This window comes from Perna viridis, chromosome 12 (assembly GCF_037379345.1).
Source record: "Perna viridis isolate PV_CMFRI_1.1 ecotype Kerala chromosome 12, ASM3737934v1, whole genome shotgun sequence".
Taxonomy (NCBI): domain Eukaryota; kingdom Metazoa; phylum Mollusca; class Bivalvia; order Mytilida; family Mytilidae; genus Perna; species Perna viridis.
In genome coordinates, this window is record NC_142456.1 from 8143416 (window position 1) to 8171187 (window position 27772).

Consider the following 27772-nt stretch of genomic DNA (forward strand, 5'->3'; position numbering starts at 1 on the left):
GTCTTATGTAAATCAAATTACAACAGATAAATATGTTATTAGTTGATATTTTAAATTTGTGCATAGGTATAGATGGTACTGGTATAATTCTGTATTTGGTACAGTTAAACTTGTCTTACAGGAACTTTGTGGGAAAAACAAAATCATATTTTCATAATTCAGGTGGTCATCATTTGCAGGTAACTATTTCATACAATACACTACATAGGAATATTTAAACTTTTAAGGCAGTTAAATGCCAAATACATGTGATGGCTAAGACAGATAGTTTTTCGCAGAATGTGTTTGGTCACTTAAGAGTTTATTGACAAATACATGTGGTGGCTAAGACAGATAGGTTTTTGCAGAATGTGTATGGTCACTGAAGAGTTTATTGACAAATACATGTGGTGGTTAAGACAGTTTATTGCTCTGCTAAGTACAATAGTCATTACTGGTTGACTGAATTTAAATAATGTGTCAAGAGTGGCATTACATGCCTAAATGGAAGAAGTTGCTTCTGTAGTTGGCACAACAAAAATAAAGCTCGGACTAGTACAGAGTAGGGTCTGTTTGATTAATCTTGTCATAAAATATCTACCATAGGGCAATAAACCATAACCAATCAGCCTACCAATTCAACATGGAGAACAACTCCCATTAATTGAATACATATTTCAGTTCCTATTATGAACCTATGCAATCTTTATACTTTCCAACAGTGAAAGAAGTAAAAACTTCAAATTGTGGATGTTTTGTGTGGTAGGACATGAATTTTAACTGTTTGATTATCAAATAAAGGATAGTTTTATCCTACATGGCTAAAAAAGGGACAAAATGCTTTGCAGGGTACAGCGTGATACAACCACAGTTGTCAACCCATGAACATGTGATACAACCACAGTTGTCAACCCATGAACATGTGAGGCAAGTATAGGACAACCACATTCCAGCTTGGTTCAGTTCTATTTCTGGATTGCATTTAATGTTTATCACAAGAAAGTATTTTGACAAGACTCAGTGGGTCACCTAATTCCTAAGGGCTATTCCAGGAAAAAATGTTCACAGTAGATCACAATTTACTATTGTGTTATTTGAATTTTACTTACCAGCATAAGATAAATGTATTGTATCTTAATTTTAATATGTTGGTGTTACCCCTAAATATCATGAGCCTTCTGCCCCCAAGGACACACCTATTTTGGGATAGCCCTTAATGATTCAAATTATAGACAGAACAAAAATGACAATGTCATACGAAGTAAACATCAAAGATTTCATTTTTTTTTTATCTCACTCATCAATAAAAACTAACGTCAGTTTTGCAGATCACAGTATTTTCTCAGGACAAAATTTTGCTGTTGTCGGCATTAAGAATCCATTCAATAAACAGAACAGTATATTTAAACTGCACGTAGATCATCCTTATTATCGTCAAAAACTTTCTTGGCCTTGTCGACTGGGCCTTTTGGTACTGGCATGTAATACCATGCTTTATAGTCCTGTTTGTCACGCATCATTCGCTTAATTTTTCTAGCTTCCATTCTGAAAATATTTCAAGAGAAACTTGAATTAGTGAGAAAAAATTAAAAGGTTTGTACATGTAACAAAAAAATACACAGAAGACACGTAAGTGAATTCCGAAAGACAACCCCAATAGTACAGGAAGTTGATATTGGACTACTAAAGTGGCTCCATCTATATAAAGCCAAATACCAAATTTGAAATCAATCCAGCCATTCTGACAGTGAGTCAAGATAGTTGCAACTTATTCTGATGGACAAACAAGGTGAATATACCTTTTGTTCACTGAGTGAAGATATAACATAACATTTTTCATGGGGTACAATGGATCAATTTAACAATACATACACAATTTCAAAGATTAAATGATGAAAAATATAACTGTTAACAAATTTTCCTTTTTCCATATAAATAAAATTTTTTTTGGGAATTGTTAAAACTGAATTTTAATGTTTAAGAGGTACGACCTGTAGATCAATACTTTTATTAAAAAAAGTTACAAATTCTGTTTCATTTCACCTTTTTCACAAATTTTTAAACCAGCCCAAAAAGGAATTTACAGTTACAATCAAAATCATTTTAACAAAGTATTTATTCCTATACTGTAATTATACTATAAACCAACTTCAGCTTCAGAAAATAATGCTTTGCTCACTTGTGGGGAATGTTTTTCATCAGCAAGTCGTAACCTAATGAATATTGGGAGTATGTATTTGTCAGTTCTGTATTGGTTTTCAGTTCTGGATTGGCATTGATGCGTTTCTATCCTCCATAAAATATTTTCTCAATGTGTGGAAAATACGGCAAAATTTCCCAAAAATAAAGGGTTGGGACGGCTTTTAAAACAAGGAACAAAATCACTGTTAAAAGCTCTAATGAGAACTTTTGCTATTGTTACATGACTATAAATATAAATTACCTACTAATTTTATTTGCATTAGGATAGAATACATTTGTATTTTTATTTGCATTAGGATAGAATACATTTGTATTTTTTAGCCTAAAACATATTTACTGATTCACATTTCATTGTATAGACCCATAAAACAAAAATAAAAATATGTAGCCTTTTTTTTGGGGTGTATCACATTTTTGTCAGATTTTACATGATTCTTACAAAGACAGCTACTTAATTGATATAAAAGGAATTACATATGGACTATATTTTGTGTCATGTTAAAAAATAGTAATGAAAAGTTTCTCTGATGAATAAGTGACATAAGGTAATTTGATCCTAAAGGATCAAAAATCCACATTCAACTTAGAGAAAGGATACATTTGTGATATTAAATGGATGAAAATTTTTCACAAATAAAAATTGTCATGTGCTATCAACTGCACGGTTTTAACAACATGAAAGTGTCTATTAATAACTGCTTTTTTTACCTCATTTTATTTTTTTCAGAATCTAACCAATGAAAATGTAGATTCTGTTCATATGTTCTCTCATATGGAGTTACAAAGTGTTTGGAAATAAATCTTGTCAATGGATTCTGAAAGACAAATAACAATATATTAAAGGGGAAATTACTGACTAGTTCATATACCTGTATACATTTGTGCAACCATATTCTCTCAAATATATATATATATATATACATGTATAATATAGCCAAGCTGGCCCAGTGTTCTAGGGTGCCGGACTTGTGTAGGCAGTGTTTCCATAAATGTCACAGCGGTACAAGTTCAAGCTCCACAGAGGGAACGACCAAAATTTTGTTTTGCAAATGTGACAGCTCTAACATTGTTAGGTATTTCTCAGACCCTATTAAATATGCTTATGCTAGCTTCCCTGTATCATATTGATCCAATGGGGCAGTGTAGCAAATAGAGTCGTCTCATTCTGAGATGTATATATATATCAAATGTTCTCCTAATGTACTATCAGAAATTACAGCTATTTGAAATAGACCAGTTCCAATTTTGATACAAACTTAGGTATGCTAGTGAGTAACTTAAATGGCTCTCTAAGTAGAAATCTGCATTTTTGACAGTGAATTCACTCACAAGTTGATATTTGAAAAATTGGTATATCAAAAATGATAATAAATTTTAAAACTTTTGATTATGTGATATGTTCCTATTATTTCATTTCTACTTTATATTTAGAAATGCATACAAAGCATGCAAAACACATTGTTCAATAAGTGTAGTACACTTCATTGTGGGTATGGCCTATACAAATGAACAAATTGTCTATAAAGACAGTTATCCAATAAGATTAGTATTAGTGTAGCTTAATGATATGCACAGTACTGGTAAATGTAATTACAAATTTACATCAATATTGACACACTACATGTAATATCAAAATATATACATGTACTAAAGAATAGTGTTCTTGTACTTGTTTTACTTGTGGTAGACTTTTTTTTATTTTGTCCTCACTGCCCATTTTTGCTCTGTTTTTACTTTATGATTGTTTGCTTTATTCATATACTGTATTACTTTTTCATACTCCCAGTGATGAGGTTGGTATCCTTCAGGGATATCTGCTAATTCTCCTCTACCTGAAAATATTTTAATAGTGTCAGAACAAACATAACTCTGTGAAAATACAGTTTTGAAAATTGACTAAGATTAGAACATTTTATGAGCTTTGAATTGTTAAAAAATTTTATAATAATAAAGTTTAAATAGTAAATTGTCATTATTAGTACCTCCAAATTGGGAAATAATGCTTACCATACCAGGAAATTAAAATGTCTGACAAAAGCCTTTGAAAAGGTGCAGTTTCCATTAATAAAACCTCTGATTCATTGAACCAATGAATTAAAAGCATGAAATACATGTAAGACACTTTTCAGGAGTCTCAAAAACTTATCCATATGAATAAAACACCAATTGCAATATTCATTATAGAAAAGTCAATGAAACACTTGGAAAATATTTTGGGTATTACAAAATTCTGACTAAGCAAAGAATACAATTTCTGTATGTTTATAAATGTACATAATGTACATGCACAATACTGCAATGTATATACAAACCTCCAAATAAGTTAAAAGCTGTAACTATTAATGCACATGGAATAGCTCCCAAAAAGAAGTAAAAATGCTACAAAAGAAAGAGTATCACATAATCATGAAGGTACACTGGTACACATTGTAGTAATTAAATATAAACTGCAGAGATAAGTTCATCGAAGCATGTAAATGGTTGTTGTAAACTAAAGTCACACAGTGCTTATTTTGTGCTTAATGTGTTTTTCTTTCAAGTTTGTAATACAGGATAAGGTGGTTATTTAAGAGAAAAATACATGCACCTTGTACACAGATAGGAGGTTTTTACAGTCTTCACTACCCTTGGGGATCTTGTACTACCGGATTGTGTTAGTGAATGTCTGTTAGTAGTTGGAGGTAGCAGAGCCAAGCCATTGGAATACCTGACTGAAGAACTCAGAGTATGCCCTACTACATGTAGTGGCTGGGCTGCTCTGTTTATGCTCTGGCCTACTCCCAGACCCCATGTGGGTCAGAGTGTGTTTTCCCACTCTGTTTGGGAATAAGACAATGAGAAGAGTGCACATTGTACAAGGACCAGGTTATTATTAAATAATGCTTTGAGTAAGTCTTTTATGTTTGTTAATTTTAAATTCAAGACTTAAAATTAAGTGCATAAAACCAATTTCCTAATGATATAAGCATCTTCATTGAAGTAATTGTCCTTAGGCCAACCAAAAGTATTTCCCTGGTTCTCAGTCCCTCACTCAATTCTATTGCAGGTTTTTCTTACCCACTTCTTATAATCAATCACCAAATTCAAATCCAATAAAATAATAGCAAATTGTAATTTTTATTTCTGGCTATGAACAATAAGGAAAGTGTACTCATTACTTTTTGGGGCAATAAAAAGGTAACATCTGGTTTTTTTGACAGCTATTCAAATTAAAAAGACAGTGTCCATAAGATCACACAAGTGTTCTGTGGTGGTTAAGTAGGACACATTGGTATAATGAAGGGCAGAATACTACCTAGAGAGCTATTTAAATTACTCACTAGCCTAGCTAGATTTGTATTGAAATTGGAACTGGTCTATTTCAACTAGCTGTAAGCCATAAAACTGTTTACTAATTCAATAAAAGATGTTGGTATATCATCAACATCTTCACATATACATGTACATGTACCCAAAATTTACTTACAAAGTCATCCTTAAGTTGATTATGAACTGCCCTTGAAGCTGTTTTTACCATAGTTGCTGGTCCATCACCCATTTGCCTTACTGACACTACAAAACAGACAATATTAATTTCAGGTTGTGTATACATAGAAATCTCAATTATAGTGGACAAAATCCTCATCATGATAATCTATCAGGAGCCTGAAGTCTAGGGTCCTTAATTTCTAGTTGGGGGCCATTAAAATTTCATTTACCTACAAAAATTACCATACATACTTCATATTTATTGTATTTAGGACCTTTCATTTCCTCTTGGTGGACCTTTTCCAGAGCTTGAGAAGTGTGACTGTTCAGGACAAAGGTTATTGGTATACGTGTGTGTAAAAATGATGTTTACTGCATTGTTCTAATTTGTTCAGTCTGCCTAATGTTTGGATAGGTTTAGATGTAAACAAAAACTTGATACATCATGAAAGTTGTTAGTTGCTGAATGACTAAAGCCCAAAATATGGAAATAATCAAGATTACAAAACAGATATGCTATGCCAACCCCCTAACAATACAAGAGGGAAAAAAGGGATTTTCAGTATGTGAATTTTTTCCAACCCCTATAATCCAGATCAAGCTACTGAAAGACTTCTGGGGGTATTTACTTCAGTCAAACAAGACAAGATTGGTAGTCAGCAGAAACACCGTAATAACAGGGAAGTTCCACAAAAGACAATTAGAAATTGGCACTTGTAAGGAACAATAAACAAAAATAAGATGAGGTTTAATATTTATCATTGAGAAATCAAGGCTTGGAAAATACAAGTATTGACCAGACCAGTAGTCAATACTGCTTTTTACTGGTTATCACCAGTCAATTCTATTAGATTTAAAGCAACACAACATATGAACAGCGGTTCTTAAGGTGGATGAATTAATGTTTAATGTGATTGGTGGCTTTTTATTATTCTTTTATCTGTACTTTTACACGGACTACATAATTGCAGTCTTTGCATCTGACACTAGTCTTATGGTTGTACAGGTGTAGAAATTCCAGGGTCTGGGTTTCATCTTGATAAGATTTGTAGTGATGGGGAAACATGTTGGAATTTAGTGATAATGAATGGAGAGAGAATTTTAGTTACGAAAAATACAAAATTACAGTGGTTACATGACACAGAAACAATGGAACATTTGTTTTGGAATTGTGAAGTTTTACAAAGTTTTATTGAAGGTATAGACTACTGGTTTTTATTAAATGTTATAAGCCAACTGTTTAAATAGAAGACTTTCCTTTTTGGTGATGTATCAATGCTTTATAAAGGAGAAGCCACAAATTTAATTTTTCTAAGCCTGAAACAGTATATTTATAATACGAGATATTTAAAAAAAAGTACTTATTATCTGTCCTATGAAGAAAATATTTAAAGATTTATATTTTCTAGAAAAAAATATTGCTGTCAAAAATAAATTACAAGGTTCAATGGTGAGTGGAAGAAATTTGATTTCATAACACATAAATGATTTAACTGTCGAATGATAGAAACTTTGCTTTTTTTTATTTTTAGTATATAACATAAAATATACATATCAAATAAAACACAAACCATTTTTCATATCCATTATTGTGTTGCTAATATGACACACCATCAGACAAATTTATAGTAAATTTTATTAAGTTTCCTTTTGGGAGGGGGTTAGTACATCAAAATCTTTTTTCATACTATACAAATCAAAATTTATTGTTGTAAATCAGCACTTTTGTCTTCAGAGCTTAATTTGCTATAGACAAAATATCTATTTGTCAAATATTGTCCTTTGAAATATTATGATGTTATATATTGATTGAAAGACACATCTTAAGAATTATATATAGATTTTTTTGTGAATGAAATGTACTAACAAAAACTAACAACTAATATATTTAGTAGGACAATTTTAGTATGATACTAATGTTAACAAGGCCGAATAAGGTACCGGTACTTGATTTTTTTGATTAACTAGTGTACAGATTGCAAATAAAAGATTAAAAATTCAAAAAAAGATTTGTAGTAACAATGACTAAGTAGTGTATTCGATGAAAGCATAAAACTGAGAATTCAAGGGCTGATTTTGGACATCATTATATAAAAAATGTAAATCATCAGGTAACAAACCATTACATGGAATAAGCCATAAAGGATAATTCTTTAAAAATTTTCCATTTTCCTATACAAAAGAATTTTGTTTGATACATAAAATGGTCTTAAAAACATTTAATGTCTAAAACTCAATCAAGCCATTACATGTGATTAAGTCATTCCTTCAAAACTGGGAGATTTGTCACTTTTCAGCTGGAGATTTGGATTGAAAACTGGAGGTTCATTGGCGTTTTTTTTTTCCCCCCCGAGGCGTAACAAGTGAAATATGTGTGAAACTTATGGAACATGATTTTCAAATATATTTTATCTTTGACAAAATGATGTATGAATAAATTTTGTTGCGCCATTAAAAATCCTAAATATTTGCTGATCGCTATTCGGAAATGTGCTTCTCAGGACTTATCAATTCTGGTGTTAATGGAATCTTACATGTGCTGATTTAAAAGTAATTTTGGATGTTTTTAATGGAATTTCTGCATCTGGTAAAAAAATTTATTTTACAGCCAGGTCTTTTAACTTTGTATTTCAATCATTCTTAAATATTTTTATTTGTTATTACATTATATCTGGACAAAAACATCTTGCAGGTCAATTCGCTGGAACGTTACTCCCGCAAAATGGCCAATGATAAAACCTTGCATTTTGATTATAAACAAAAAATGAAAATATCCGATGAAACATGAAAGATAAACATAAAATGTGTGGTTTTATGTTATAGAACTAGGTTCAGTATATTTATAGCCTGAAAAACCATCAATATATGGTTTGAGCATGTAATCTTAGGAGCTTAAAAATACATGTAGCATTATGGCAGCCTCATTCTTGTACACTAGGGTCACAGTGGTGGACATCAGTGACTCCACTGTGAAGAGTGGAGAAATTAAAATTTCGGTTGACAGTAGTGTAGCTCTGTTAGAAGTTTTGTCTTATTTTGGGCATGAACTAGTTTCGGATCTCCTGTAGTTGGCGATCACAATACATGTATACATGTATTGATAACAATACCTGTATATTAATTTTGTACAAGTATTCCTCTATGTATTGTCCATGTATTGTTACCTATAATTTACCAGTGTATCTAATTAAGGGTTAGATTTGTATTGTAATTATGTATTGTTTGTGATTTTGTATGCATTGACCCACATGGGTGTATTTTTGCAAATGAAGTATAATTATTTGATAATGTCTTGCATGGCTTCTGTAATGAAATATGGCTTTTGTAATGTAATATGGCTTTTTCTGTCAACAATTAAAGACTTTTTGTAGTTAATTCATACAATGAGACACAAAAAAAACAAAGTTATAATATCACAAATTTAATTCAGCACTGTATTTCAATCGACAAAATTGACACATGATAAATATTACAAAGTCAAATGTTCATATACCACAGCAGTAATCAAAGAAAGTCTTAAATCTTCTGTGGTTTTAGTTTTAATCTGACCAGATTGCTTCAGTATTTCAACTGTCTGCGCCTTTTCTTCAAGTTTATCTTTGATCTGTTGTTTCTTTAATTGCAAAATGCTTTTGACACTTGTTTTTAGTGTTGTGCAATCGGTTGAAAACACCAACCGATTATCTATTACTATTGGTTGGCCTCAATCAACCGATTATCTCTCTCTATCGGTTAAATTGTTAGTCATAATAGAAAACTAGGTTTGCACACATTTGCTGGCTGTTACTGTGTATTTCTTTTGTTTAAAGTCACAGTAGTTTTTAAACTGTCTTTCAAATTTCAATAAACCCCCAAAAATATAATTTTAACATGCACATAGAAGTATTTACTTAAAGAAGACTTTAGCAAAATTTGATTAAATCTCAGTTTTAATGCAGAATGCACTTAAAAATTAAAAAAAAAACTACTGTGTCTTTATAAAGTTTTTTTGCATGCCCTGTTTGGTTGCATGTTACTACTAACTCTGTTACACTTCTTTTATTTGGTTGACTCTAGTTAATGGTGCATTTCTAACTGATGGGTCCTGAATGCACTGCATGGGTCATTAACACAGAGGACGAAACATGTCCAATAGGCCTCTTTATGGCTTGGCCTTTTTTGTATAAAAAAAACAAAACTACATACTTAAGTCTATAAAGCTAACTGTATGAAACAGATTGTAAAGCTATTGCCTATTGGATATGTCTTAGAGCACTGTTTTACATTTTAAATTTACCAAGTTACCCAAATACACTAAGTAAATACAGAGGTTGATAAAGATCATTGCAAAAAAAAATATGAACACCTTGACACTTGTTTTGACTTCTGGAGAAAGTCACCAGATTCATCAGTGGCACTTCGCCCAACAGGTGGCAAGATCAAAATTTAATTTGCAGGTGCACTATGGAATTATGTAATAAAGTTTCATTAAATTCCATTCAGTGGTTTAGAAGTAATTGCGGATGGCATACTGGTATCCCCTATCACAATGAATGGCAAAGTCCATGTTTTGGTATGGGTAACCCCAACTGTTAGTCAGATCAAAATCTAAAAAAGGAAGTGAACAACAGCATTATAAAATAAAGATTCTCTAAAAGTTTCATCAAATTCCATTCAGTAGTTTAGGAGGAGTTGTGGATGGCATACTGTTACTCCCTATCACAATGAATGGCAATGTCCATGTTTTGCTATTGGAAACCCCAAAAATTGGTCAGATGAAATTCTAAAATAGGAGGTGCCCAATGACATCATGGGGATTCTCTGAAAGTTTCATCAAATTCAATTCAGTAGGTTAGGAGGAGTTGTGGATACAAATGTAGGACAAAAAGACAGACGGACGACACAATGAACACTTAAAATTTGAGTGAACAAGCCAGAAGAATAGTCAGTTCCTGATTGTTGTAACACCACTTATGCAGTATTGCAGTTGGTAGTCAATAGTCAATACATGTTTGCAAGTAATACATGATACTGTTAATATGTTTAATAACAACCCTCATAAATGTCATTTTCTCTTTAGCATGACAATAAACAAAATAAAATTAATTAACATAAACATATAGAATGACTAGAATGTTATCACTCTTCTGCAAAATTTCCTATCACTTCCAATATCTCTCCATGTTTTTCCTCAGAAAAATTAGCATGTCTACATTTGATGAGTGCATTCTTGCTCTCTTTTTGCTTACAACCTGCCCAGCTAAGCTAAACACCCTTTCACTAGATACAGATGAGGCCGGTATGCAAATATATTTTTTCTAAATCTGGATCAGTTTCCATCGAAACTTCAATATCGTTATTATCTTTCTCATTTTCATCCACAACAACCACGTTGTTGTTGTCGTCAGCCATGTTTTTACTAATTTTAAACGTGGTTACGGATCGGGAGTGGAACTAACGGAAATCCGGAAATTTGCGACAGCAATAGAATGAGCAACTTTCCAATCGATTATCGCCATCGCTGACCTAAATCAACTGATTTGCGACTTAAACCGATCATCAGAACACCACTACTTGTTGTAAATGCGAAGGCAACTGCAGCTGATTCTTCATCTACTGGAGTTCTCTCATGTGGTGCCTGTTGTTTCTCCGTCATCTGTCTCTTTCTGTACTGATACTGTGTTTCAGTACTACGTCGTTTCTTAAGGACTGCGTGGCCGTTTGTCTCTAGTGAAGGTACTTGCACAGCCTTACTCTTGTCATATGTAACAGAATGTTGTTTCCATAGAACAGTTGCTGCATCTTTAGCTTGGGTCAAACTCTTAAGTATACCATTATCTATATCTTTTACAAAATCAGTTGCCCAGGTTGGTGAGTCAGTTGTTGCTGTCATCTCAATGCAATAGCCGAGTTTTCTATCAATCTTGGAGGACCCGGTGTAGTAGTCGAGATCGACGAAAGCCTATTCAACCATAAGTCCAAATACAATCGAGGGAGAAGACCACAGAAGGAGCAGTGGGTATTCGGGTTAGCCGACACATCACAAAAGCCAGCAATTACATATCTTGAGCTAGTAGACAAAAGAAATGCAGCAACTCTTCTACCAATCATCCATAAATCTGTTCTACCTGGAACAATTATCCATTCAGACCAATGGAAAGCCTACAGCAACATAGAGAGACCTTAATCTTCAACATGGAACAGTAAATCACTCCATAAACTTTGTAGATCCTGAAACAGGGGTGCATACTCAAACAATAGAATCGTACTGGGCTAAGGCCAAATATAAATTCAAAGAAATGAAAGGTTGTGCCAGCCATCTACTACCCTCCTACTTAGATGAAAGAATGTGGCGTGACCGTTGGGGCAGAACTGGTGACCAGGCATTCGACAACATCATTGCCCACATTGCTGAACAATACAAAGTATAATGTGACATTTCAATCTGTTTTCCTTGAATCATATAAACTGACAACTTCTTGTAATAATTATGTGATATATAAAGAAAATGAGAGTAACCCTAACTGCAATAAAAATTAATTCCTCATCAGTAACACTAGGACCCAAAGCATAGCAAACTAATAATATTCAAAATATTTAAAATACTACATAAAAACAATCAAATATCCAAATAAACAGTCATAAGGATGAAAGTACATGTACTTATTTTACCAAGAAAAATTACTTCAGGGAAATATAAGAGCTATAATGCTTTATATATTATAAACACAAACACAAACAGGTATTCGATTGACACAGACAGGTATTGGATTGACACCTTATATTGACATGACAATCAAAGTATATGTATAATTAACAAATACACAGAAGCCATTAATTAATTAGCCAAACAAATAATTATGAAAAAGGTTAGGTTTTCAAAGAAAATCAACAATACAAGTAATTAACAAATATAAAGAAGCCATTAACATGCCAAACAAAGGTATATATTTTTTTATGAAAATCAACAATACTTGTACAAAATTAATATACAAGTATTGTTAACAATACATGTATACATGTATTGTGATCGCCAACTACAGGAGATCCCTAGTTTCACATGAGAGGACGAAAATCGGTTGACGAAAATTACTTGCCGGCGAGATCTACTCCTTGACCAGTATACGGCAGTAGCCTGACGCCCTGAGTAGGTGTTTGAAATTGAATTCAAATGTTTCCTCGTGAGTGATTAAGGTTTCACCTTCATATTAGACATTTAATTTGTAGTAATTGTACCTGTTACATTTTGCTGCATCTTATTTTTCGATGCAGAAAGTAAGCATTGGGTCCCTCTGGCCACTGAGGGCCTTAAACAGCTAAGGACACCCATTTGCCAAGGTGAAAACTTCGACTGGAACCCGTAAACTATTGACAGGAAGCTGTTTTGATGGACATGGAGAGACAGGGGACCTAGTAAAAAAATTGATACACATGCTAAAAATTAATTTTAAAATAATAAAGATATATACATTTTCCCTATGATTGACTCTATTTAGATATTCGAACATATTTTGTAGCATAAAAACCTTCATTTCATATTTGAAAGAATTTAAAAATTATTTTAACAGGATGAACATTGTGAACAATAGTAATGGACGTCGTCCTTGACATTAAAACACTTCTTCGATTTAGAGATGGATCTTCTTGGTTCAATCATGGGTTCTATGGAGAAGCCCCCTACAATAAATGATGCAGAAAAGAAGAAGATCAAGGGTATTGATACTTTGCTTGAAATTACGTGAATAAGTCGGTTGTGGTGTATAATCTTGTTGGATTTGCCGTTTCGTCCCATAATATTTGTCAATTCGACACAGTCAAACATCGTTCCAAAATCTTCTGATATGCACACTTTCTAAACTTACTTAGTTTGATATATTGTTGCAGGGGCTGTACTAAGGTTTAATCATTTCAAAAGTATTCTTTATGTAAAATCAAAATAACAGTAGGAAGGCAATGGCCTTTACTTGCTTTAATGCAAGAGTAATCAAGGGAACCAGGCAAAGTTATAGCGGTAATCAAAAGAATGTAATCCAGGGACAAAGACCAGACATGGAAAACAGACACACACAAAACAAAGAACACAAAGTAACTAAAATCATACATACAAAGTAACAATTGCAAATGAGCAACTAGCCACTAGGACTCCACTGAAAACTGGGAGCATGGACCCGGTGCACTGGTAGGGTAAGCATCTTTTGCTTTTCTAGAAACACCCGCCAAGTTGCTCATAAAAAGTCAAGTCCAGGTTAGACAAACAAGATAAGGAAAACTATGACCCACTGAATAAATCAGTTTTCATGGTGCAGATGGATACACTATAATGATCCACGAGTTCATGATGATGACCATAAAACTTCAGTAGTGATGACTTCAATCTTGTAGCAACATAACCCTGTTCCAGAAGGCTATTTGTTAGAGTTCTAGTGCGATACAAAAAGTCTGTGTAGTTTCGACAAGCTCTGGCATAACGTATGAGTTGTGATATGAACACTCTATATGCAGATGCTGAAGGGATGTTGCCACAGATGAAAGGAAAGTTGACAGTTCTGAATGAAAAGTCATCACGTTTATCGTAAAGTTTGGTCAATAGTTTTCCTTTACCATCGATTTCTAAGTGTAGGTCAAGATATGAGGCTGACCTTACAGTGTGTAGTATCCATTATCTCAAGTTCTTTGAGGTAGATGTGATGTATCAAATCCCCGAAATTAGGATTGTTTAAAGATAATACGTCATCTATATAGTGGAAACTGAGATTAAAGGATCTAGCCAAACGATATTCTTTCTTTCTAATCAAATCATCTATAAAGTCAGCCTCATAAGAGTGAAGGAATAGGTCAGCAAGTAAAGGAGCACAATTTGTTCTCATTGGAATGCCAACCGTTTGTTTAAAAACATGTCCACCACCCTGGACAAATATGTTGTCAATTAAAAATTCCAGCAGTTTGTAAAGCAAGAGTTACAGCAAAAGTATACTGGGGTACCCCCATTCCATTGATCAAAATAATATTCTCCCGATGGAATTTCTGATTTGCCCAGATGACACTAATACTATTTATAAAAATAAAATTCGGACATTCTACTTTCCACTTCTGTAAATTATGTTATGTGCATGTCTTTATTTAATTATTACACCAGTGACTGAAAATCAAATGTCAATCATCCACCATTATTGTTGTCGTACCCCAAATCCATGCATTTCCGGTTTAGAGATTAAACAAGTATGGGGAGCCATATGGGATACAATACATTTCCACTAAATAAATAGAAATATGCTAGTATTGGATTTATTGAAAAAATATAGTACTGGACAAAAATAACCTTATAGAATCTATTTTTTAGTCTATTTAAAGAGAAATATATATATATATATATATATATATAATTTAAACACTTATTTTTTTTAAGGCAAATTATTTCAAATTATGTTTGTCTTATTGCAATTCCTATTCAAATAATCATTTGATTTATTGATTAAGAATTGAAATCCTTTAGAATATTTTAGATTACTTAAAATTGATGTACTATGTGATCTCAATCATTAGATTATGGAAACATGCTAATTTTTAATTGATAAATATTTAAATATTCTTATATAAGTATTTTATATACCATTTTTGTGTAACTTATTTTTCATTTGAATTAATTCTTACGTAGAAAATTAAAACATTTATACATTTGAGCAACTTTGATAAAATCAACAGCAGCAAAAAAAAACAAAAAAACAATATCAATTCTGTACTGCATTGAAGGCAGATTTCTAAGCATCAGGGTGATACTATTTTTTTATTCATTTTTTTTTATATATTTAAAAAAAAAACATATCCCAAATAAGCTTAAATTTGTTCATTGTGAAAAATTTTCTGGTGTTAAATACTGCATAACTATTAATTTCAATTGAATTTTTCTAAGCAGAATGTTTTTAAGATGAGGGAAAATATGTTTGATATTTTAGTCTGTCAAATCCTCAGAAAATGTTCATTTTTTGTTAATCTGGCTTTCCATAATTAATATGTATGACACATGACATATTTTGGTCACATGATTGTTGTTTGGGAAGCTTTGCAAATGGCGGATGATTAATCAATATCGATTCATTGGTTTCATGCGTATTTTCTACATTTCTAAAAGGGAGTCAATAATATGGTACACAGAGGTTTTGGAAAAGTTGGAAATACTCTATGTTGAGCTTAAATCTTGAAAATTACCTGGAATACCGGCAATCTGATCTTTGTTATTGTTTTCATGAAACAGGCCGGGTTCGATGTCAGCAACCTCTGAACTTTGACCCAAGCATGTTCAATCAATTCCGTGCAAAAAGGGATATTAATAATACATCGAAACCAGGTATACATCGGAAAGAGGGTTCAGCAGTATATTAGGTTCCCTTTTTAACAAATTAGACTTATGCCATTTATCATTTTGCGAAGTTTTTTTTAGACATTTTTCATCAGTAATAAGCGGGAGATGACATGGTATAGATTGCAGGGTTTTATCTTTTTAATGTTTTGTTTACATACGTAGCATGCACTCTTTACTATTTACGAAGTTTTAATGTATCCTGATGTAGTGTATTTCTTAGATGAAAGTTTCTCAAGTGTCATTATGATGAAATTTAAGACGAATTTCTATATATTGGCAACCAGGTAAAAATCTCATATACAATGTAGACCTTAATCTATATTGGGAAATATTGTATTGTTCTGGAATTACATTGTGTGATGCCTTGCTAGAGAAAAATTGATGCCTAAATAAACATACCCACATAACCAAGAAAAAATTGTTTGAAATGTTGTTGGCCTTCCAAAAAGATCATAATCGATGCTAATTTTCTTTCTTGTTCTTCACTGGGTCACCTGCCATTTTACCCCAAAAGTCTATATTGTTTGTCCAGAAATTTAGAAGATCATCTCTTAGCCAAAGTCATTTAAAGCTTTAAAGAGCTTTTACATGTATTTGTATAGGTACAAACTGCATGTGCATTCATTGCATTTGGGTGTACAGTACTTGTAAAATGCATGTCCGTTCACCGACATTTAGTAAAGTTTTGTATACTTAACCTTTAACTTTATCAGTTATAAATATTTTTATTTTCAGTTGCGGATGCAGAGGGCCCCTGGTTTCCAGGGCCCTCTGTAGAAAATTGCAATTTTTTAAAATTGTTGAAAAATTGTTCAAGATACCCTCAGAATGGATCTGAGGTTTAATACTTCGAAATTTTCTTGGGTGGGGCATGGTTTTGTATTGATGCTAAATATTGAAAGTAAATATTTTCATGTGTTCATGTAAGTGTTTTCACAGGCCCAGAAAAATTATTTATAAAGTTCTGGTTCAGTCTGCAAATCACTAGACACTGGCAATTTACTGAATTGTTTTGTCTTTTTATCTTTTTTTTTCATTAGCTATATAGATTGATGAAAAAGTGACCTTTTAGATTGATAGGTAAATTACAGTTTGAAAGTACATGTAGTTCATGAAGAGGAGAATATACCAATTCAACATTTTCATTCAAATGTAACATTGTTTAACAAAATCATGTGGACAATAAAATACAAGAAGAAAGTCCCAAGGTTTATTTCACTGTACCATGCATTATTCATTTTTATATGACCACAAAATTTGATGTCATATTAATGATATGGCTCCGTTGTCATAGTGTCTGTCTCCATGTTGTTCTTGACTGTCTGTAGACACTTGGTTTTGGTACATATGATTGCAAGAACATTGATTGCTTTATCTTAATGAAATTTTATGAAAATATTCCAAAGTTCAGAAGAAAGCTTGTCAATCAACTGGTTTTACATTACCTTGGACCAGAAAGAGCAGTAGATTTGAATCTTAATTGCAGTCAATACATATGGACATCTCAGAGGTTTCATTAAGAACCGGCTACTGTCAAAATGTAGACAGTTCAGAGAGGATAATGGACGGTTCAAAATCACAAGGGGCCCCATTTCCCCTTTGATACATTTTGAAGGTGTAGGCGGTCCATTTTCTCTAATAAGCCTGTTCACTGAAAAGAAAATGAAAGCCCTGACGTCTATGATATTGCTTCATAATATCCTATACTACAAATGTCAGAATGGTGTTCAGTGCTTGACCTCTGTTGTATCTGGCTGTACCTCTCCACTAGTCTTTATTAGTAGACGGGGAGTGTGCTGCATTTTGTTTTTCTGTATTGTTGGTTACTTAATTTTATGCATTGCACCAGTATATGATACTACATTTCTTTATGAAAGGACAGTTTTAATTGGAAATAAAATATTCTGTTCTATTACAAAATCATGGGTCTTTGCAACATTAAAACTTGATTTAGCTTTTTTTTCTATTTGAAGTTTCTCTAGTTATAATTCTTTAAATAATAAATCTTCCTTTGCAGCCCAAAAAGCTTTGATAGAAAAACAACAGGAAGCAGAAAAGAAGAAACTGAATACATTTAGAGAAAAGGTTAGTACATGTAAATAAAACGTCTCAACATTTTTGCTGCTAAAACTTAAAGCTTCCCTAAAAAAAACAAAACAAATAAAAACTTTTGAAAGTCATTCGGTAAACAGTTCAAGTGTGATAAGGCTAAAAATGCTAAATACCAAATATTAGATAAATGACAGGAAAGATTGTTGAGATTTTAGCGACAAATTCTTTTAGTACGTACACTCTGTATAAATAGCAGAAAAACTTCAGGCCAAAAAAACAGAAAAGCAAAGGACATTGTTAAGACTTATCTTAAGTGTTAATTATAGATTTCATTATGAATCAAAGTTGAATATCGCAAAATATCAACTGCAAATTTATTTAATTTCAACATAACAACATACAAGCTTGGGTTTTTTAACTTACAGGAGTTTTAAAACTTTTTCTCTATGATTCCTCTGGAATAGTTGAAATTTGGCATCTGACAAGGCTGAAATGTTATATAGCAATCGCCTGCTTCTATGATAGCACAAATCTATAAGAAACATCACAACATCACTATCAACCAATCAGACTTTATAAACTATGCATCACAAATCACACAACAGCAATATTTCATACCATTATTCACATTGTGCCATGATGCAATATCGTAAAGTATCTAACCATTCAAGAAGTAGATAAAACATCCAATTTATAGCAGGGCTTTCATTATCTTTTCTGTGAACAGGCTTAATAGAGAAAATGGACTGTCTACACCTTCAAAATGTATCAAAAGGGGGATGGGGCCCATTGTGATTTTGAACCATCCATTTCCACTTTTTGAACTGTCTACATTTTGACAGTAGCTGGTTCTTAATGAAACCTCTGCATAGAGAATTTATTATTATTACAGGGTATTTTTAATTGTATGCATGCATGTATATTCTGTTACAGGTACAGAAAAAAATACATGAGTTCATCAAAGATCCCAGTAAACAGAAGTTCAAGTTTGAACCGATGGATAAAGTTTCAAGATCTATTGTGTAAGTTATTTTTTATGTTATTTTACCCTTGCCCATCTACCCTAGATGTGTAAGTCTGTCAACAATCTTAACACCTTTAATGTCTAGATGTTAAAGAACTTTTTGTATATTTATTTTAATTATAATTCTGTAATATTGTGGCCTTGTGGGTAACTGTTATGTCTTGTACTTGGTTACAAGTCTACAAATCCATATTTAAATATTCTGTGTTGTTTTTTATTATAATTCTGTAAGTGTGAAGTCTTTTAGATCCATGGTTAATTTTGCTGTGTTGTACTGTATTATAATTCTGTAAGTGTGAAGTCTTTTAGATCCATGGTTAATTTTGCTGTGTTGTACTATATTATAATTCTGTAAGTGTGAAGACCATGGTTAATTTTGCTGTGCTGTACTGTATTATAATTCTGTAAGTGTGAAGTCTTTTAGATCCATGGTTAGCTTTGCCGTGTTATACTGTATTATAATTCTGTAAGTGTGAAGACCATGGTTAATTTTGCTGTGTTGTACTGTATTATAATTCTGTAAGTGTGAAGTCCATGGTTAATTTTGCTGTGTTGTACTGTATTATAATTCTGTAAGTGTGAAGTCTTATACATGTAGATGTAGTTTTTGGTGGAGCCCGAGTTGCTCATTTGCTTTTGTTACTTTGTATGTATGATTTTAGTTACTTAATGTTCTTTGTTGTGTATGTCTCTTTTCCATGTCTGGTCTTTGTCCCTGGATTACATTCTTTTGATTACTGCTATGTTGTTCTTTATTTCAGACATGAAGTAACAGATGTAGCAGGGCTGACATCCTTCTCATTTGGTATTGAAGAGCAAGACAGATATGTCATGTGCTGGAAAAAGGTATAACCAAGATTAGTTGTTCAATTTTTTTTCTTTTGGTAACTTAAATTGATTTAACTAGATGTATCAGAGATAACTTTGGTCTAACAAATACACCAGTTGAACAACTGTTTAGGTTCATGGTGTGGTTGTTCTGTATGTTCAACTTGTCTTTACCAACAACATTGTTAAAATACTTTAAGTATTAGTTAAATCAATATGTTGCTAACTCTGTTCAATTTTATTAAGACCATATACAATTAATAAGGGATCATCTGTGTCAAGTGTTCATTGTTTGGATGTACTGGATTATTTTTAAAACATTTGACCCTTTTGTATGGTGTATTTACTATTTAGTTATCTATTGAACTGGTGTGTTGGGATCAGTTTTTGATTAGTCATTGTTTTGTTCATGATGATGTAATGCATTGTAAACAGGTTTTCACATTGATGTCCATGCTTACATGAGCTTAATAATGTTATTTACAGGAAAGCCAGCAAAACACAGTTTAACTTAAGTAAATGCATGTACTTTGTAACATTCTCACTATGGAAAATTAAATGGTTTATTTACAGCTTGAATTACTAAAGTTTTAGCACTTGATTTGCAAATCTGGTTTTTATGCAACTACAAAAAGCAAAATATTTGAAGTTATATAAAGGTATCATACTGTCATTCTCTACTTAGACCCTTCATAATAGGACAGTAACTATAGGTCTTTATGAAAATTATACAACAAGATGTTATACCACAAAAGGAAGCTTTGGATTGATTTTGGGGGATGAGACTTGAACTGTTAAGGAATTAGGGACCAAAAAGGGACCAGAAACAAGCATTTTGATGATGATAGGACAATAACTTAATTGTGAAAGGATCTTTTTTACATTGCACAATGAGGTATCATACCAATAAAGGCTGGTATTAATTTTGGGGGTTGTGACTGAAACTGTTTATAAATTAAGGCCAAAAAGGGGGCAGAAATAAGCATTTTCATAATGTCAGGACAATAACTTGACTATAAGTGAATGGATATCTTTGAAATTGTAGTACGAGGTGCCATACCACAAAAGGATGGCTGGGATTGATTAGGGATGTTTTGATTTGAACTGTAGAGGCCAAAAGGAGCCAGAAACAAACATTTTCCTGATGTACTGATAATAACTTGAAGAAAACCAAACTTGCATGAATGTACCTCTAAAGGAAGGCTTGGAGTGCTTTTTGGGGGGGTTGTGTGATTATTGAGGAATAAGGGACCTAAAAAGGCCTCTGCATTTCTTATCAATTTTTTTTCTGTGTCAAATTTTAATCACAATCATAATTTAGAGCTGTATCAAGCCAAACTTGCCCCATATGATCAGGGTTTGACATCTGCTATTGTTCCAAGATGTGCACTGCGAAACATTTTATTTATTTTGGTATTATTATAATGACAATAGGCTTTGTTTACATTTAAGTGCATAATTTTTTATAGTCTTTTATGTATACCTTTAAAATTACATTGTATTTATACATTTATTTGAAACTTAACATATAGGATAAACTAAGGATATTTGAAGTAGTGTTTCTATGAACAATGGTATAGTCCAATATTGAAGTACACATATTAGAAAATATTTGTAAGCATTTAGTTTAGAAAGTTTTTAGCAATAATTGACCATGTATTTATTGTATTTTTACAGGAGTTTGCTCCATCAGATGAGGAGGTATTGGCCTACAGAAAGGGAGAAGAGTGGGATCCAGAAAAGGTAAAACAGGAAGCAAAACAAAAGGTTAGTCTTCTTAGGTTCTTTGGTTATTTCAGAATTTGTGGGTGAATATTGCAATATAAATCAGTGATTTTGTTTGCTTTAAATTACCTCCAAAAATGATACTGTTGTCTCACTAACCACTCGTATTGTTTCCATTATTTTTTAAAAGTTTCTCTGAGAATTCCTAGGAGACAAATGACATACATCATATATTAAAGTGGCATACCATTTTAACTATTCTAAATTATGCATTATTTCCCAATAAAAGAGGATGATGGAGTTTTTTTTGTGGGGGAAGCAACAATATCACTGTAAATGAAATGTTATTTTTCTAACATGATTTCAAGGAATCTAAGTAATTTTCAGGAGTTTAATTCAAAAATCCAAAAAATGGTGAAGAGGGATGTTCTGTTTCCAAGGAAATATAGGGGCTATTTTTTTCTTACAATAGACCATTAATAATATTTTAGAAATTGTAAATTGTGGTCATAAATGTGATAAAGTGAAGTCCACTTACAAACCAACTAATATTAATCAGGAATTTAAATTAGTTACCTAGGTCATTGACTTGCAACCTTTTCCATTTACACTTCGGGAGCAACCATTTGGTTTTTAGGGGGGTCTAGGATCAGATTTTTCGTCCTGGATATATTTTATTTGTGTTAAGACTATCCTGACTTCTTATTTTTGATTCCAGCTTGTCCTGGATATTTTTTTACCATATGCTACCATCCTGCCTTTTTTTCAAATTAAACCTAGCTCCCCAATCCCCCCATAAAAACCAACAATCAAATGGTTGCTCCCATAAGTTTTTAAGAATTTTTGTTTTGCTGAAGCGAACAATTGATTTTAAACTGAGAAAAGTCCTTGACGTTTTACTCTTAATGATTAATGTGAACCCTGTTTATGTTTGACTTTCAACCCAAGCAAGTCATGTGATTTATATGACCTCTTACAGGAACTAGAGAGAATACAAGCTGAAGCTGATGCTGGGAAGAAAAGTGAGAAAATAGTACCTGCCACAAATTATAAAGATAAATATAAACATTTAATTGGAGATGAAGCAGCCAAAGATGCAGCGAAACAGACTTTAGCAAACAGATCTTATGGATTTGGTTAGTATCAGTCATTCTTATCCTGTTATTTTGATTTTGAGCTGCTGTAGAAGAACATCGATGATCACAAGATAGTACTTGTTATACAATGCTGATTGGTTGATTTTGTGTAAAAACCACCTGACTTTATGGATTATTATTACAAGTACAGTAATCCCTTTCTGCAATGGCCACCCTGACCAACAGCCACCCTGACCAACAGCCACCTGTTTTATGTGACCACATTTCAGTTGCATTAATAACCTATTAGTGCAAATTGCCCCATTATAAGGGGTCACCACTCTGATGCAACCTGTGGCCACGACTTTAATGAAAAATGAAGATCTAGTCTCTCATTGACTTGAGATTTCAGTGGTTCGTTTTCCAAAGATTACCCCAAATTATGAATGAATATAATACAAAGTAAGCTCAGAATTGGAAAACATCAAAGGTTTACAAAACAAAAGTCTTGCATATATAAGTTGAGTTGATGACTTGCTTAACAAGAGCCTGAATCGCTCACCTGTTTGAATTTTGCCTTTCAAGGGCAAGAAATTTAAAAGACTTTGTCAAACTATTTTGACTTCAGAAGTCTTTGGTAGGACTTATCATAAGGATCATTTCAGGGATTGAAAGTTTTTATCTATCATAGTTTTCATGATATTGACTGAAAATATCATTTTTTCCCCTTTCAGGGGCAATAACTCTTACAAGGAGTCGTCTGACAACTTTTATCTCTGAAGACTTTTGTAGTCCTAATAATAAGAATCATTTCAGCAATAAAAAGAATTTGGCTAAACCTAACGGTTTTGGAGATATATGCAAAAAAACTACTGTCTGACCCTATGTTCTATTTTCAGTAATGTTTTTAAACAGATCAAAAATCCCCACATCAGTTCTATGCAGGATACCCCAAGGAATATTCATATCAAGTTTGGTTTCAATTGGTCAAGTAGTCGGAGGAGAAGATTTCTGAAAGAATAAATGTTAAAAATATCAAAATGTGTTGAAAAAGGGCAATAACGGATTTGGACAAAAATTGGACCACAGATAGATGTCATCATGCGGAACCCTTTTACCCATGTCAGAATTAGCTTAACCTAACGGTTTTGGAGATATATGTGAAAAACTACTGTCTGACCCCTATGTTCTATTTTTGGCAACGGCTGCCATGTTTTTAGATGGATTGAAAATCTCCACATCAGTTCTATGCAGGATACCACAAGGAACATTCACACTAAGTTTGGTTCCAATTGGTCAAGTAGTTTTTTGAAAAATTGTTAACAACAACGACAGATGACGACAACAAACACCAAGTGATGGCAATAGCTCATGTGGCCTTTGGCCAGGTGAGCTAAAAATGAAATAAAATTTTAGTCCAAATGCCATTTTGCTTAAAAAATACATTACATATAGATAACAAGTATTGAATGCTGACTTGTACTGTGTCTCCTCTTTTTAGGTTTTTAGGTTTTTCACTGATCTACTTCTTGTTTACTATGTTTACAGATCAACCTAGTTATTTTTTTAGGTGGTGCATAAAGGGAATTTTTGTTACAGATTTATCAGTTTGGATTGGTTGCTTAGTTATTTGGTATATTACTTTTGCATGATGACTTGTTCTGTGTCTCCCCTTTTCAGGTTCCTTGCTTAAATACCTGTTAACTGATTTGATTGATGGTTTCACAGCTTCTTTTTAGGGGGAATGCTTACACATTTGATATATTGGTTTTGCATACGTGTCTCCATTTCCCAGGTTTGACAGAAATGGTTGAGTGGGGGTATTCTTAGCACGACATGGCATGCAACATCTTGTTAATTTTGAATTCAGACATTTTTATCTTATGAATATGGAAGAACATTCCCCATTAAAAAAAAGACATTTTCATTGACACCATTTTTATAGATTGTTTTGGTTGTATTTATACCCTTGTAAATAAAGTTTTGGGGTATAAAGAAATCACCATGTCTGTCCCTCCATCCATCTGTCTATCCATCTGTTCGTCCACATTTCTTGTACTACAGACATGTAAGGTCAGCCTCATATCTTGACCTACACTTTTCATTCAAAATTGTCAACTTTCCTTTCATCTGTGGCAACATCCCTTCAGCACCTGCTACCAGTTTTCCTTATCTTGCTTGTCTACCCCGGACTTGACTTTTTATGAGCAACTCGGCGGGTGTTTCTAGAAAAGCAGAGGATGCTTACCCTACCGGTGCACCTGGTCCATGCTCTCAGTTCAGTTTTTAGTGGAGTCTGAGTTGCTCAGTTGCATTTCTTACTTTGTATGTATGATTTTAGTTAATTTATGTTCTTTGTTGTTTATGTCCGGTTTCCATGTCTGGTCTTTGTCCAAGGGTTGCATTCTTTTGATTACCGCTATAACCTTGGTTCCCTTGATTACTCCTTATAAACTGCTCAAAGGATTTTGATGAAATTTTATAGGAAGGTTGGTTATCATATGTAGATGTGCATAAAGGAATATAATTACTGTTAGATGACGCCAATACATCATTACATGTTGTTTTTTTTTTTTTAATCAAGTCCATTTGAAGCAGGGGGTATTCTCTTTGTTAGCTTGCTCACAATATTTCTAGTTCCATTTTGCTTTAAAAAAGCTTGTCCTGTGAATCTCATAAAATATTTTTTTTTAACTGTCAATCATAACAGTTACATGTGGAAATATTTAGCCTGAGATGAGAGTTTTAGATGTTTAACTTTGAAGATTGTGAAAACATGGTACATGTACTGAACTCTCTACATATTAAGGTTGTAATTAGGTACCTTCAAGGTTATTAATTGTACCGGAAAGTGCAAATAAAAGCTAAGCATTGTCTAAACATCTTTCTAGGTAATGTCAATAATTGATATGGCAATCAATAATAGACTTTCATGTTTCAACAATAGGGACCACTTCAGCATTTTTGTGGTAGCATGCTTGTCCCAAGTACTGGTTATTGTTGGTTTGATTCCTAGCCAATTTATACCAAAGACATTTACTTGGTAGTCATAACTTCTCTGCCAAACCCAGAGCATATTGAAGATTGAATTATATTGTTATTGTTATAAAAACTTATGTCTACCAGTGTAGATTGAGAGAGAAACTTCCAAACATTATAGAACTAAAATCAAAATTTCAATATTTACATGATTTAGAAGAATTTATTGCAGTAAAGAACAATAAAATGTTGAACTTTGAGAGAAGATGGACCCCTTTTAGAAATATATTTCCATAATTATCATGTCATGTAAATATATACACAGGCAAAACTTTTCTTTCGTATATTTTAATTAGCTAAGCAGACAGTGTGAAAGCTGGGTGAAAGTATGAGTGAAAAGCCTTCTTTTGTTTTGTTTTGTTTTGTTTTTTCTTCTTCCTCTTACTATGTGTAATTTATTTGTATTAGAAGCGAGGACTGTTAGAATAGCAAAAAACATAATAGTCTTGTTTCCTGCTATAGGAAGAAAAAAATAGGGTATGTAGGTAGGGAAATTATTTTATTTTTCAAAAACATTTTACATTGAGTTAATGAGTAAACAGTTTAGATTTTAATAGTTCTTGGGCCAAAATGGCCATAAAATATTTAAGGTAGGCACATAAAAAAAATCAGGGAAGGTAGAATAGCAGAAACAGGCTTGTATTTGTTTTGCTTTAGTTTATGGGTGGCACTAGTTGCCTACCTGGTGGCTATACCTTCCTGGATTTAACATTTTAAAAATCCAGCTCTGCATGTCAAACCTATACAAAGATATGTCCTATTGATCCAATTTTCTTATCTTGAAATGCATGAAATATCTGCCATAGGATGTAGTCAATCAATCAATCGTTTTGGATGTTGTGCAATGTGGTGTGATTAGGTACTTGTTAGTCATGTCGTTTGACAGCTAACCAGTACTTTGTAAATTCAATTGGCTTATTGAAATAAAGAATTATATAGTATTATTGCATAAGGTTTTCCATATTTGCTTAGTTATTGGTCCCAGGCTAGCTAGATTGGACTGAGCATTAGCCCAAGTCCAATATTGCTAGCCGAGGATCAATAACTCAGCCAACATGGAAAACCTTATGCAATTATATCTTTATATGTCATATTAGCCTAGGCCAATATGGATTTCAACCAGGCCAATATGATGTATTGGATGGCTAAATCTTGTAGTGGTGCACTTTCGTATTTTGTATTGAATTGGCAGTTTTTATTTGATCATATATAGGCTAGTATTAGTCAGTAATATGATATTGTTTTAGCCTGACTGTTAGGGTTTTACAACTAATGCCAGCATTAAAATATAAACTTCCAAAAATATGTTTCAGTACCTAGTGAAAATAAAAGAGACAGAAGGACAGTAGAACAGGTGTTAGCAGACACACGTGCCAAAAAGAAATTAAAGATGGAGACCTCATCAGCAGACAACCCTTCCCAGAGTGCATCTGACACTTCCCAAGGTGCAACAGAAGAGGCAGTTTCCTCTTCCTGTTCTGATTTATCTTGATGTTGTGTTATCTTTTAGATGTTTGGTGTCTCATTTTATCATTTTAAGTATTAGGATGAGTTATGTAATGTACATTTGTGTCCCACCAAATTTGATTACATTATCCATGTTGGAAGTTTTTTCCTTAATTATAGCCTGAAGTTCCATATCTAATCTTTGCCATATTTATAACAAGGCTTTTTTCTATTTTTCTAAATTGAAACTACCTCATGTCAATTTAAGTCATAATGAATGATATCATTTAGTCAGCTTTTCTTTTGATTGGCTTAATTTCTAGTTTTGTTGAAAACAAAGTTGTTCCTTGGTTTAGATACAATGGAAAATCTAGGATTATCTCCCTCTTGATCGATATTATACAATTAACACACTTATGATAGTGTGGATGATGTACACCTTGTATTGTTAAAATCACTCACTATTTCATTAAAAAGACTCATGTGTCATAAAGAGTTAATTCATAAACTGCCTACAATGAACTTTGGACAGAAGTGGAATAAAAAAAGGGGAAATTTACAATAAACAACATGTATTAGATTTTGTTTCTTGTC

At 32.7% G+C, this 27772-nt stretch overlaps 2 protein-coding genes across 2 annotated transcripts; one reads left to right on the top strand and one right to left on the bottom strand.

The window, feature by feature from the left end:
* Positions 1-1234: 1234 nt before the first annotated feature.
* Positions 1235-13026, bottom strand: LOC148601070 (NADH dehydrogenase [ubiquinone] 1 beta subcomplex subunit 5, mitochondrial-like). The gene is made up of 6 exons (XM_088556135.1): positions 12865-13026; positions 5648-5733; positions 4494-4560; positions 3952-4013; positions 2890-2996; positions 1235-1524 (listed from the first exon to the last, which is right to left on the bottom strand). Exons 1-6 carry the CDS (start codon positions 12956-12958, stop codon positions 1383-1385), a joined length of 558 nt encoding a protein of 185 aa, XP_088412261.1. The 5' UTR covers positions 12959-13026; the 3' UTR covers positions 1235-1382.
* Positions 13027-13196: 170 nt separating this feature from the next.
* LOC148601071 (sperm-associated antigen 7 homolog) lies at positions 13197-27758 on the top strand. Its single transcript, XM_088556134.1, has 7 exons — positions 13197-13341; positions 18006-18073; positions 18974-19062; positions 19826-19910; positions 21570-21659; positions 22597-22753; positions 27046-27758. Exons 1-7 carry the CDS (start codon positions 13263-13265, stop codon positions 27222-27224), a joined length of 747 nt encoding a protein of 248 aa, XP_088412260.1. The 5' UTR covers positions 13197-13262; the 3' UTR covers positions 27225-27758.
* The last annotated feature ends 14 nt before the right edge of the window (positions 27759-27772 follow it).